General features: G+C 44.3%; 1 protein-coding gene across 2 annotated transcripts; it reads left to right on the forward strand.

Moving 5' to 3' along the window:
- Positions 1 to 328: 328 nt before the first annotated feature.
- LOC125883395 (transmembrane protein 184C-like) lies at positions 329 to 11,287 on the forward strand. Of its 2 annotated transcripts, none has more exons than XM_049567647.1 (12): positions 329 to 612; positions 2,431 to 2,605; positions 3,739 to 3,869; positions 4,835 to 4,871; positions 6,599 to 6,804; positions 6,893 to 6,967; positions 7,333 to 7,426; positions 7,882 to 7,994; positions 8,171 to 8,270; positions 8,651 to 8,728; positions 9,701 to 9,794; positions 10,339 to 11,287. In XM_049567647.1, the coding sequence occupies exons 2-12, from the start codon at positions 2,489 to 2,491 to the stop codon at positions 10,620 to 10,622; spliced, it is 1,329 nt and encodes a 442-aa protein (XP_049423604.1). In that variant the 5' UTR covers positions 329 to 612; positions 2,431 to 2,488; the 3' UTR covers positions 10,623 to 11,287. The 2 variants fall into 2 exon arrangements, with proteins under 2 accessions (XP_049423604.1, XP_049423603.1); XM_049567646.1 differs by having other exon boundaries at positions 329 to 584.
- The last annotated feature ends 1,325 nt before the right edge of the window (positions 11,288 to 12,612 follow it).

Consider the following 12,612-nt stretch of genomic DNA (forward strand, 5'->3'; position numbering starts at 1 on the left):
TGCAGGGATTTAGACCTGCAATTTCATTTTATGTTATTTTACTTTGTTTTATTTACTTTATTTTCACTTTATTTTAATTTATGTATTTTTGTTGTATTCAGTGTTGCACTGAAAGAAATCTTTCCTGCTTAATTATTTATTTATGTTCCTGGGGTTTAGGCCTTTAAAAGCAGAACATATAAATAGCCATAAAGATGAATGTATAAATAAAGACGGGATGCCGATTAAAATATCTTTGAATTAAGATGATTAGATTTGGAGGCTGTTTCCTGTCAGCCACGTGACTGATGGAGAGAAACGGTTTGACATCCCTCCTCGTGACGCGGCGCGTAAACAACGGGAACAGGGAGGACAAACACGGACTGCTGCTGCTGCTGCTGCTGCAGAGTGAAGCCGTAGCGGCTGTGTCACCGACCACCGGCAGATACCGGATTAACGGATCGATCAGGGTGATCGGGGTGATCGGGGTGGTGGTCTGAGCGGCGGGGCGGAGGAGGGGATGCGTTGCCTGGTAACAGAAGCAGGACTGAGGAGGAAAACAGGCCGACCGTCACTCTTCATCATGAACATCCTCATCTTCAACGGTCCGAGTCTTTCCATGTTCAACCTCAGGTCATATTTATCACGTGTTTTATCTCTGCAGCTGCCTGTGCTCACTGTGCACTCCATCATTTATAATTGTAGCCGAAATCTACATAAATATTCCTGCAATACTTGTCTGCGGTCGCGTTTAATGCTTCATAGTGACCTCATTGCGTTTACACTGGTCATAGAGAACTTTAATATGCTATGACATTGTTAATGTCCATTGTGTTGGAATATTACTATAAAAAACTTTATTAAAATATGCCTCCGGATCAAAACAGTCAGTTTAATCCAACTCATAGTTCATATTTAGACTTTAATGATGAAATATAACTGCACCAAAAGTGTATTTAATTAATATTCCTCCTGCTACAAAAACTTGACTTTAATGGATGAAAAATGAGCGAAAAATATTTTTAAAGGGTTATTTCACATATATGTGTTGCTATGTGATTTTGTAGTCATGATCAGTTAAGTATTTTTAACAAATATTCCAATACATTTTGTTTAATTTATTGGAGACAATCTGTAACTTTACATCAGCTAGCTCATGATGTGGCTAGCTAATGTTAGCTTTTCAGTTAGCTTACACCCTGACCAGGTGACCACAGAATATTTAATATAATATTATTAAATACATATGTGTTTTCTAATTCATGTTTAAGAGATATTTATGATCAGTAAATCATGTCAGTGCAGTGGGGAGACAGCGGTGGAAGAAGTTATTGGCTAACTGAAATGTTAGCGTAAATGTGCATTCAATTAACCTTCTTACTGCTAGAAATATTTAACGTAATGGATGAAAAAAAGTGATAATGCTTTTAAAGTGTATAATTTCACATATAAGTGTTACTATATGATTTTGTAGTCATGATCAGTAAAGTATTTTTAATATAGGCCTGTATTCCAGTAAATTTTGTTTATTTAAATGGAGACAAGTAACTTTACATTTGCTAGCTTGTGACGTAGCTAGCTAATGTTAGCTTTTCAGTTAGCTTCCACAGAATAGAATATTTATTAAAATATATATTTTCTAAATTTATATGTGAGAGATATTTTTATGATCAGTAAATTATCTCGTTGCAGTGGGGGAGACAGCGATGGAAGAAGTTATCGGCTAACTGAAATGTTAGCGCAAAAATGTATTTAATTAACCTTCCTGCTGTCAGAAATATTCAAGTTTAATGGATGAAAAAAGTGATAAATTATAATTGTTATTTCACATATGTGTTACTATGTGATATTGCAGTTATAGTCAGTAAAGTATTTTTAACATATTTTCCAGTAAAGTTTGTGTATTTGAACGGAGGCAATCTGTAACTTCGAATAGTCGAATATTTCTATGCTGAAAAACATTAGCTAGCTACATCACAGGCTAGCTAATGTTTTTTAGCATAGAAATATTCATCTTCAATGGATGAAAAATGAGGGATAAACACTTTTAAGATATATTTTTTACATTATGTTTTTCTATGTGAACATGAGGTCATTTCAGTATTTTATAATCCACTAAATTCATCAGGGAATCAGTAACATTAGCTGTGATGTAGCTAGCTGACGTACGCTTCTCAACAGTTAGCGCCCACCTTGACCGCTGACTGGAAAATATTAAAAAGACTGTTTGACAGAATAAAAAATATAAAGCTGTGTTTAGTTAGCTAATTTGTGCTAACACTGCTAGAACTCCTTAAACTCTCACACAACTGCCGAACAGTTAATTCATTTTCAGTAATTTAATTACACTTGTGTTCAACAAAATACGGTCTTATCGTTCCTGGATTGTGTACCTTGTTGAAGTTATAAGAACTGGAAGTTAAAACAGACCAACTGGTTTTGTCTCCCCAGGTGTGGCTCAGTGGTTTAGGATGCGCCTGTAGTCGTCGCTGAGGGTGAAGCAGCCGTCATGCCGTGTTCGTGTGCAGAGTGGAGGAGGTGGATCCGCCCGCTGGTTCTGGTTTTATACGCTCTTCTGCTGGTCGCCGTGCTGCCGCTCTGCATCTGGGAGCTGCAGAAAGACAAGGTACACTTTCCTTTTTTATCACCTCACCATAATTTCACTAAAGGAAGTGTGATGGAGGAGACCATAGACTGTATATGAAGGGTGCTTTCAGACATAGAGTCGTCTCCTTTGGTCTGAATCAGGGACTAATTTTGGTCCAAAGTTGTATAATTGCCTAGAGTTGGTTCATGTTCTCACGGCAGCATTTACAAGAGGACCAGATCAAATGCCTTGTGCAAGAAAACTGTTTTTGATTGGTCAGAACAATCGTTCGTAACCGGACCGAGACCACCTCTTCAAGAAGGTCTCAGTCCGGTTGTTTTAGTGCACACCTGAGTGTGATTGCTGTGATCACACCTGCCCAGACGAACCACTCAGAGTGGGCAAACCAACCTGAGTTCTATTGAAAATCATTACACACGTGCACTCCATTTAACGTCTTACCATAGTGCCGTCTGCTGTAACCCTCCAACATCGCAGCTCCAGTTACACTGTGCATGTGTCATTCCTGTAACTCCCATGGGGTTTAAGTGTACGTCCCAGCCTCCTTTAAGTAGCCTTGCCCAAAAGTAATACCATCTAGATCGCCCTCTGGCGGCCGGCTGCAGTATTGGTCATAAACCCTGCCTCTCCATGTTAGCAGATGGGACTTGGGCCAAACTAAAAACTCCAAGTACGCGTCAAATAATTTTTCGCAAAGATGGTTTCTGTCTTGGTGTTGTTGCTTGTGATTGGTTGCACAGGTAGGAAATGCACACCCTGCAGATCACTACTGCGCAGACTCCAGGAAACTCTGGCTTTACTCTTGTACAGTGGGAATAAACAGAGACGCGTCATCCATGTTTATATACAGTCGACAGAGGTGACAGATATTTGGTTAAAATAGCAACTAAGGTTTTTACAAGGAGCTGAGGGAAGGAAGCGCCTCTGAAAAAAGTCCCTTAAGAAATTTTAACGGACGAATTGACTCTAAGAAGTGCGTCTGGAATCAAAATGGGAAAAAATGATATGAAACAAGACTGTTTGTTTTGCTTTTCTTAGGCTTTTTCTGTCACTGGGAATATTTTCCTCATAAAGATCTAAGAAGGGAACAAGATGTGCAAAATATTGAGGATAAAAGAAATCGTCTGTCATCTCTCTCCGTGTCTCTGCAGGTTGGGACTCACAGTAAAGCCTGGTTCATAGCCGGCGTGTTCGTCTTCCTGACCATCCCAATTTCACTTTGGGGGATCCTGCAGCACATCGTGCACTACACCCAGCCTGAGCTGCAGAGGCCCATCATCAGGTGAACACACACCTTGAACTTTGCTTTAAAGGAACAGTGTGGCAGATTTAGGGGGATTCACACAAACACAGCAGTTCAATAGTGAGCGATGGTTTTGAGAGGCGGCAGGCAGAGAGCGTGTCAGGAGAGCTGAGGTTCAAACACCAGGAGAACTCACTGAGGAAACAGTTTCTCTGATGCGAAGCCGGCTGTGGATGGAGGAGGGCCTGACAGCAGCGATGACACATGGAATCTGCAGCACGCACCCAAAGGCGTAGTATGCAGCCGCACAGCGAAGCAATCCACAGCTAAGAGGGTCACAGGTGACTGAACCAGTAAACTCACTTTGGGAAGTTGGGTGACGGTCTTTCCAGACAGCTGCGGGAAACAGGCAAACAGGAACCAGGAGGGCAGAAGCAGAGCTCGTGGTCGAAAACAGGAGGCAGGGTGGTTTACTGGGGAGCAGACGAAGCAGGTTTGTCCATTCTGGGCTACTGTAGAAACATGGCAATGTCCGTAGATGAGGACTCACTTCTTATGTACATACACATGTCTCATTCTAAGGAAACAAAAAACACAGATTCTTATTTCACGGTGAATATACATGAAAGAAAACACACTTATTATATTATATTCCATTCCTGCCCCCTGAACCCTTCACACTGGAGCTTTAAAGGAATAGTTCGCCTAAAATAAGCTTCTAGAAGAAGATCAGCTCTGCACTCAGGATTTCAGGCAAACAGGCGATGGTACATTGCTCGTTAAGTTCGCTTAGCAACCTCAGACGCCACGCTTCTGAAAGCTGGCACAAAAAAGGCACAGAAGTAGAGCCAAGAGCCCGACCTCGTGTGTTCCAGGCAGTGTGTACGGCCCCTTGAACATCTGGTGACAGCTGTGGGGCTGTTTGGTTTCATTTTTCCAGGACTTTAACGTTGATTGTTGCACACAGTGTTGTGATGAAACTGTTCTCCGTCTCTCTCCACCAGAATACTATGGATGGTGCCGATCTACAGTTTGGACAGTGTGAGTTATCATCACACACACACACACACACACACACACACACACAGAAGAAGTGACAGTGATCTGTCCACTCTATTGCATTAAGTTGCCGTGGTAACGGATCTTAATTGGAGGCAGCTGGACGGAGTCACAAGACCAGAGGTCACATTAAACAGGGACAGTTAACCCTGTGTGTGTGTGTGTGTGTGTGTGTGTGTCAGCAGCATTAATGACTGCATCTTAGCATTCCTTCCTCTCCTTCCTACTTTCCTCCTTCCCTTTTTCCTTCCTCTCTTCTTTCGGACTTTGTTTCTCTCCTCCTTTCTTCCTTCATCCCATTTCTTACCACATTTCCTCTTTTCTTACTTTATTTCTTCCGTCCTTCTTCCCCTCATCCCTCCCTTTTCTTCTCTTCTTTTTAAACCCCTCCCTTTTTATCTTTCCTTTATTACTTCTTTTCTTCCTCCATCCTTCACTTTCTTACTGTATTTCTTTCTTTCTTTGTCTTTCCTTTTCCCTCACTCCCTTCCTCCCCTCCTCTCTTTTTCGCTTCAGTCCTGCATTTCTTACTGTATTTCATCTATTCTACCTTCCTTCCTTCCTTCCTCTCTCTCTCCCTCTCTCTCCCTCCTTCCGTCCTCCCTCTCTTCTTTCTTTCTTTCTTTCTTTCTTTCTTTCTTTCTTTCTTTCTTTCTTTCTTTCTTCCTTCCTTCCTTCCTTCCCTCCTCCTTCATTTCATCTCTCCTTTGTCCATTCTCCCTTCCTCTCCTTCCTTCTACCCTTCCCTCTCTTCTTTCCTTCTTTCTTTATTCTTTCCCTCTTTTCCCTTCTTCCATCCCCTCTTCTTCATTCCTTCTTCCCTCCCACCCTTCCCTTTCTTTATTTCTTCTTTCCTTCCTTCCCTCTCTTTCTTCCCTCCTTCCTTCCTGCCTTCCTTCCTTCCTTCCTCCTCTTACTTACTTTCCTCCTTCCTTTCTTTCATGTGACTTGCCATAATCTTTAATCAGTGTTTTATCATCATGTGTATGCATAAAAGCTAATTTGTCTGTCTCCCCTCCGTCTCCCCTCTGTCTCCCGTCTGTCTCCCCTCTGTCTCCCCTCTGTCTCCCGTCTGTCTCCCCTCCGTCTCCCCTCCGTCTCCCCTCTGTCTCCCCTCTGTCTCCCGTCTATCTTCCCTCTGTCTCTCCTCCGTCTCCCCTCCGTCTCCCCTCTGTCTCCCGTCTGTCTCCCCTCCGTCTCCCCTCTGTCTCCCGTCTATCTTCCCTCTGTCTCCCGTCTGTCTCCCCTCTGTCTCCCATCTATCTTCCCTCTGTCTCTCCTCCGTCTCCCCTCCGTCTCCCCTCTGTCTCCCGTCTGTCTCCCCTCCGTCTCCCCTCTGTCTCCCGTCTATCTTCCCTCTGTCTCCCGTCTGTCTCCCCTCCGTCTCCCCTCCGTCTCCCCTCTGTCTCCCGTCTGTCTCCCCTCTGTCTCCCGTCTGTCTCCCCTCCGTCTCCCCTCCGTCTCCCCTCTGTCTCCCCTCTGTCTCCCGTCTATCTTCCCTCTGTCTCCCCTCTGTCTCCCCTCCGTCTCCCCTCTGTCTCCCCTCCGTCTCCCCTCTGTCTCCCGTCCGTCTCCCGTCTGTCTTCCCTCTGTCTCCCTTCCATCTCCCGTCCGTCTCCCGTCTGTCTCCCCTCTGTCTCCCGTCTGTCTCCCCTCTGTCTCCCCTCTGTCTCCCATCCGTCTCCCCTCTGTCTCCCGTCTGTCTCCAGTGGCTGGCTCTGCGGTATCCCAGTCTGGCCATCTACGTGGACACGTGCAGAGAGTGCTACGAGGCCTACGTCATCTACAACTTCCTGGTGTTCCTGCTGAACTTCCTCAGTAACCAGTACCCCAGTCTGGTGCTCATGCTGGAGGTCCAGCAGCAGCAGCCACACCTGCCCCCGCTGTGCTGCTGCCCGCCGTGGCCCATGGGAGAGTAAGAGGAGGGCGGGTGTGAGGTCACTGTGTGATGGACGTGTGGGTGGATGTTAAACTGTTCCTCTCTGTCTCTCTCTCTCTGTCAGGGTGCTGCTGTTCCGGTGTAAACTGGGAGTCCTCCAGTACACCGTGGTCAGACCCGTAACCACGGTGATAGCGCTGTAAGTTTGCTGTTGTTGCCACGGTAACGGTGCCATCAGTTTCCACCTGTAACCACAGGAAGTGACAATGTTGTTACTGGTTTTCTGTAGCTCAGCTGCTAACTGTAACCATGGTAACCCCCCGTTCATAGTGTCGTCACATCAGCTCCCTGACAGCAGCTACATGCTGTGTTTAAAGAGTCAAAGCTCATGATGTCACGCTGAATAAACCAAACTCACCAGAGGAACAGTACCAGCAATAACAAACATGTGATGGTTAAAGTGATCAGCATCGTGACGGAGTTACACACTTGAAATACTGTGTCCTATTTTTGGGGGGAAATGTTACGTAATGTGAGAACACATGTTTCCCTCTGTGTCTGCAGGATCTGTCAGCTGTGTGGAGTTTACGATGAAGCCAACTTCAGCTTCAGAAACGCCTGGTCCTACCTGGTCATCATCAACAACATATCGCAGCTGGTAAACACACATCACATACAGAGTCCTTACTTTGCTTCTCCTGCACTCAAGACTCACAGAAGCCTTGTTTCCACTAAACACAGACAGACATGGTACCTAGACCCTAATGTTTCCACCACAGACAGTCCTCTAAATGTGGGCGGGGTTGTTGTCACTCACTGCTGTTGGGCAGTTAATAATATTACTTTTTCCAGTGATGAGTAGTGTAACTAATTACTAATGAAATTTTAGTAATAATATTACAGTTACTCCAAAACCAAACAACTCGTTACGTTGCTTTGTTATCACATCACTGCTCTTGCTGTGCACATGCTTTGTCAAATTTGACCCTTTTTTCTGTTGCATGATGGGATTTCTGAGAACACATGTTTCACAGTTGGAAATCAGACACTGTTTGGGGATAAAACACTGTATGTTCTGGTGACACTGGTGTTTACCTCTCTGTCTCTCTTCAGTTTGCGATGTACTGTCTGGTGTTGCTGTACCGAGCTCTCAAAGAGGAGCTGACTCCCATCAGGCCGGTGGGAAAGTTCCTCTGCGTCAAACTGGTGGTGTTCGTGTCCTTCTGGTAAGAACAAAGAGATGAAGAGAGTCATTCACTGCTGTCACTGTAAACCGAGTATAATTTTATGAAGTAAACAGTTAATCAGCACATCGAGGGAATAATCAATGATCAATCGTGTAAATAACTGGTTTGTTGCAGCCTTAGTGCTGATATTTTTATCTCGTTCTTCCTCTCTTCAGGCAGGCAGTTTTAATAGCGTTCTTGGTGAAGGTTGGTGTGATCTCTGATAAACACACCTGGGACTGGGACAGTGTGGAGGCTGTGGCTACGGGACTGCAGGTACACACATTTATAAACAAATAAAACCATGTTCCTACATCATGGTCATGTGACCTTCAACGTGATCTGAATAAAGTTTGTCATTCATTTTTATTTGCAATGTTAGTGCCAAATGAGTTAATGTTTCTCAGAGCAGAAACACCGATAAAGAAACATCTGTTGATGGATTTATTCTATATTCTCTTAGATGTGTTGAAGCCACAGCTGTGGAACTGTCTGTTCTCTTGTACCGTCATATTTAGACCCTTGAAAGTCTGAGAGTCTACAAAAGACAAAAATGTGGCTTCTGATTAGGAAGAACCAGGATACTGACATGCAAGAAGACCTATCTATTTGACTTAAATCAGATTCTTGATTAACCAACTGTTTAATGGATACAGGACTTCATCATCTGCATAGAGATGTTCCTGGCTGCCATTGCTCACCACTACACCTTCACCTACAAACCATACGTACAGGTAAACACCGACTGACCGACCGACCACCTACCTTCCTTGTTCCCCCCTTTCCTTCCTACCCACCTACCTACCTACCTACCTACCTACCTACCTGCCTACCTACCTACCTACCTACCTACCTTCCTTCCTTCCTTCCTTCCTCCCTACCTACCTACCTCTTTATTGATCTACCTACCTTCCCACCTATCTCTTTATCGACCTACCTACCTGCCTGCCTGCCGACCTACCTTCCATCCTTCCTACCCACCTTCTTTGCTACCCACCTTCCTTCCTACCTACCTATGTACCTTCCTTCCTACCTACTTACCTACCTACCTACCTACCTACCTTCCTAACTTCCTTCCTACCTACCTATGTACCTTCTTTGCTACCTACCTACCTTCCTACCTACCTACCTAGAGCTTAGATCGGGCCCAAAAAATCCAGCCCGACCCCACCCGAGCCCGTGCATGTTCTGTCTGAGCCCGGCCCGGCCTGTCCCTTTAACTGTAATTGCAAGCCCAAGCCCGGTTTAAACCCGACATTTTTTTTAAGGATACGAACACGGACGTTGAAGGCTGACTCTCGTCTTTCTTCCCATGGCAAGCCTTCGTCATGTGCCTCTTAAGTGTCGAGGTCCCCGTCTTTTTGCTGTCATATACCAGCATTGTGCTGCACTTGGGACACTCAACGAAGCCGACACACTTGTCGTCATCGTCGACAACTCACATGTGTGCACAGCCAGTGGCGTGGTCAAGGGGGGGGTGCCCAGGTGTGATAAGTAGTTGGGTCGGGTTGGGTTCAGGCTCGGGCAGAGAATCTAAGCTCTACTACCTACCCTTTTTGCTACCTACCTTCCTACCTATCTATCTATCTCTTTATCTATCGACCTACCTACCTACCTACCTACCTACCTATCTCTTTATCTATTGACCGACCTACCTACCTACCTACCTACCTACCTACCTATCTATCGAATCTAATCTAATTCAGGAAGCTGAGGAGGGGTCGTGCTTCGACAGCTTTCTGGCCATGTGGGATTTCTCTGACATCAGAGCTGACGTCACAGAGCAGGTCCGCCATGCTAGTGAGTGTCTCAATCAGAATAATGATTATCAATTCAGTTTAACAAATCAATAATGAATAATGTGAACAAATAACTTCAGAAATGTATGTCAAGTACATTTTGTACATCATTCTTCTGTTATTTTTTTCATATTCATGTGTTACTCATGAACGCATTTGTTTATCGGCCCACAGCTGAGACAAGAATTAGCTGCTAGCTATCCCGTTGTCCCTCCCCCTCGATCTCTGTAGTTGTGGACTGCTTCCCTGGGAGTAGAGCGGGCAGCAGCTCAGGAGACGAACCTGTGATTGGCGGCTGTAGTGGCTTAAATTTGGCTCATGCAAACCCCACATTAATTTAAAGTTATCAGATAAATGTAGTGAAGTAAATAGTATAATATTTCCCTCTGAGATGAAGCGTAGAGGAAGAACATGGCTCAAAAATACCCCAAATTTACACAAATACAATACTTGAGTAAATTTACTTTGTTACATTCCACCACATGTTAGGATTCACACTGCTTGAAATGATAATAACATGGTAAATATCTCTCACCGCCCCTCAGGTCGTACGTTCCTCGGTCGTCCCAATAAGATGTACTTCGGTGCAGCAGCTCGACCTGAACACACGGAGCACACTGGCCTCCTCACGGCCTCCTCCCAGGACGCCATCGCCGTGGCAGCCACATCGATGCCCTCCTCCCCTTCCTCGAGCGGGCGGTACCAAGGCCTCGGCCATACCCCCGCCCCGCACTCCATCTCTGCCCCTGCGGGGTTCACCTCCTCGTCCTGGGACGACGACAGCGATGGCTCCCCTCCCGAGGCACGTGACAGCACTGGAAGCACATAGCCAGGGGCGGGAACTCCTCTCTTTACGTCCTTCGTCCTCTTGTTTCGATGTGGCTACGAACAAAGACACTCAGATTCTGTGTTATAGTCAGAATATAAAAGAAACTCGTCTACAGATTTGTGAAAGAGAAGCGAAGTCTCATATGGATTTTAATCGAAGGAAAGCAGAGAAAGAGTCTCTGATGTCAAAGCCATGTTTGTGGAGTATTTTTAAAATAATCACCTGGTTTTAAATGTTTAAAATCTGTATTTTATGTCTAATGATGTCATTTTGATAGATGTGTCTGCAGCTGTTGAGAGGAAAACATTTATGTTTTCATCAGAGTGAAGGCAGGTTGTTCTCTTGGTTTATTCTCCCATGGTGCTGAAGTGTCCTTGAGCTGAGTTTGACAGTTTGTTCTGATTCATAATAAATTAACACGCCATATCTAACCATTAGAAACTGTGTTGCTATTGTTAGTGTTAATCTTATTCCTCCAAACTTAGGAGAAGTCTCCAACAGCAGCCCTCTGAGGACGAGGGAACCAAGGGATAAACTTACCATACCAACCACAGACTGTCTGGAGAGACATTTAGAGGCATGGATTTTTGGATTAACTGCTTGCCGTCCAGACAACCCAAATTCAGGGCAACACAGGACAGAGCAGAGGTGGACCAAACCTGCAGCAACCAATAAATATAAAGCTACAGTTGGTGACTTTTATGAAAATAACCTTGTGTCATATTTTCTATTATCTTATCAAATATGAATCAAGATTCTGTAACTATATCGTCTGAGGAAGTTTGCTCCGGTCAGTAGGTGTTGCTTGGGTTTCACTTCACTGTTTCCAACATGGCGGCCGGGTAACAAACTTTCTGATTTACAGCTAAACAGACACTAAAATATGTTTCTGGAAACATCTGAGGTGAGAAAAAGGCATTGCAGTAACAGAATCTTGATGCATGTTTGCTCAGTTCCGCCCAGTTTGACCGCAGCAGTGATTGACATAGCTGCGCTGTGATTGGTTGTTTTCAGTGTGCCGTGGTAGAATCCAGTGAAGGCCATTAGGGGGAGAAGGAGAGGAGGAGGGACGATAATTTTATGCCTACCCGCCAGCAATAGCCATGATTGGCCATGACTTATGTTGACAGGTTGTCCGTCCGTCCCATCCTTGTGAACACAATTAAGAATGCCTCAAGGGAATTTCTTCAAATTTGGCACAAATGTCCACTTGGACTCAATGAACGGATTAGATTTTGGTGGTCATAGGTCAAAGGTCAAGGTCACTGTGACCTTGTCTGTCTCATTCTTGTGAACTTGATATCTCAAGAATACTTTGAGGGAATTTTTAAAAATCTTGGACTGAAGAAAACGAATTAGAATTTTGTCGTTGGTGGTCAAAGGTCAGTATGTCCTCACAAAATATGTAACTCAAGAATTCATATGTTAATTATGACAAAACTTCTCACAAATGTCTCACAGGATAAAATGACATGGTGTCGTTTCGGGTTGAATTTGATGGTCGTGGCTTACGGACACTTGGATTATACCACGCGAGCAGTAAGGAGACATTTTGTGATTTTTTAGTGTTCTTTTTTTACATGTTAATATTGGTCACCGTTGACTTTTCCGCTGAAACTCCAGGAGTGTTTTGTGAACTGGAGATCTTCACCCATCCTCACATTAGCACAGGGGGGAGGAGATATTGAGTGAATTTTCATTTTTGGGTGAACTATTGCTTTAAACTTGCAATAGAAAAAAAAACGCCCATAATATTAAGGCCAAACAAAAAACAATTCAACTGACATCAAAAGTGTTTTTATATAAATACGTCTGTTTTCTAATTTACTTCAGACAGCTGAAAAAAAAGCTCAGCAGAAAGAAGTGTCAGTCTGATCATAACCAGCTGTTTTGAATGTTTCAGTTTAGTGATCCTGTTACTCCGCACCCTGGCTCCACATCCACACACTCTATACTACTGTGAACATTTTTGTCCACTAGGTGGCACACA

Source organism: Epinephelus fuscoguttatus, linkage group LG23, assembly GCF_011397635.1.
Source record: "Epinephelus fuscoguttatus linkage group LG23, E.fuscoguttatus.final_Chr_v1".
NCBI lineage: Eukaryota > Metazoa > Chordata > Actinopteri > Perciformes > Serranidae > Epinephelus > Epinephelus fuscoguttatus.